Source organism: Diorhabda sublineata, chromosome Y, assembly GCF_026230105.1.
Source record: "Diorhabda sublineata isolate icDioSubl1.1 chromosome Y, icDioSubl1.1, whole genome shotgun sequence".
Taxonomy (NCBI): Eukaryota; Metazoa; Arthropoda; class Insecta; order Coleoptera; family Chrysomelidae; genus Diorhabda; species Diorhabda sublineata.
The window spans coordinates 80278-81902 of NC_079486.1; the positions used below are offsets into that span (position 1 = coordinate 80278).

Below are 1625 nucleotides of genomic sequence, written 5' to 3' on the forward strand. Positions count from 1 at the left end.
AAAGACTAAGAAACCATAATAGAGCTTAAGAAACATAAAATAGACATATGTGCCTTGTCTGAGACGAAAAAGAAAAGAGCTGGCAACTTTAGGATCGCGGAGTATACATTGATATATAATGGGAAACCAAAAGATAAAAGAGCAGCATCGGGAGTAGGCCTATTAGTGAAGGAGAAATACGACAAAAACATAATAGACATAAAGTATATAAGCTGCAGACTGCTACAATCCACGTTTAAATTTACAGAAACAACCAAAACCCATATATTAAGCGTGTATGCTCCTGATACGAGTAAAAGTCAAGAAGAAACAGACTCATTCTATGATGAACTGCAGATCACCATGGATAAGATACCGAAGCAAGACGAAATTATGATACTGGAGGATTTTAATGGAAGGATTGGTAACGAGGTTATTAGTGAAATTAAGAATCGGTTTAACGAAGAAACACTCAACAGCAATGGAGAACAACTCATACAATTCTGTGCACATAATGAACTACGCATTAACAACACGTTTTATCCCCATAAACAACAGCACAAGTATACGGTCGAGAACACAAGAGGACATAAATCGATTATAGACTACATTATTATAAACAGAAATATTCATCCCTCAAAAATATTAGATGTCAGAACATTAACCTCAGTAAATACAGGGACTAACCACCATATGGTGCTAGCCATAATGCGGAACTGCGTACAAAGGAAAACCCAGAACAAACCGAAAGTGACAGAAAAGCTGAACATAGAAAGCCTTAGCGATGATACCACAAAATACCTCTACCAGCAGAGACTAAGGAAGGCAATAAATGAAAACAAGATCTTGAAAGATGATACCGTAGAACTAGCATGGAAAAGATTAAGTACTAATATAAGGACAGCTGCAGAAGAAGCATTAGGCAAACGAAAGGTGAACACGGAAAGCCCAACACGAAACCATGGTTCACACACGAAATCAAATCACTTGCGGAAGAAAAAAGGAAAGCATATCTTCAATATAGAAGTCAAACAATAACATATGCTGATTATAAAGTCGTGAGGAATAGGACAAATATGGAAATACAAACGATTAAGAGACAATTCTGGGAGAAATACTCATCAGACATGGAAAACGACTTATATGGGGGACAAAAAAAGATCTGGAATATGATAAGGAACATCAAAAGACCAATCAATGAATACATCCACACGAAAACAATAACGTTAAAAGAATGGGAAAGGTATTTCCATGAACTCTACGGTGACATAATAAGAAGCCAATCCACAGAACAGAAACAAGAAAATATATCTGAGGAAGGAGAAGACATCCAACAACAATTAATATCAAAAGACAAAATTGAAGCAACAATGCGCAAGATGAAAAATAGGAAATCACCAGGGCCGGATAACGTTAATAACGAGCTTCTTAAATATGGTGGCAATGAATTAATACACCAATGCATGTCATGTTCAACAAGATATACGACCAGAGAAAAGTACCAGGGGAATGGAAAGTTAGCATAACGATCCCCGTCTTTAAAAAAGGGGAAAAGAAAGATCCAAATAATTATAGAGGGATCAACCTCCTAAGCACGACTTCAAAATTACTAACAAAAATTATTGCAGAAGAAATCTCAAGTAGCG

General features: G+C 36.3%; 1 protein-coding gene across 1 annotated transcript; it reads left to right on the top strand.

The window, feature by feature from the left end:
* The first annotated feature begins 342 nt into the window (after window positions 1-342).
* Window positions 343-1017, top strand: LOC130451970 (craniofacial development protein 2-like). Its single transcript, XM_056791325.1, has one exon. It carries the CDS (start codon window positions 343-345, stop codon window positions 1015-1017), a length of 675 nt encoding a protein of 224 aa, XP_056647303.1.
* Window positions 1018-1625: the final 608 nt, after the last annotated feature.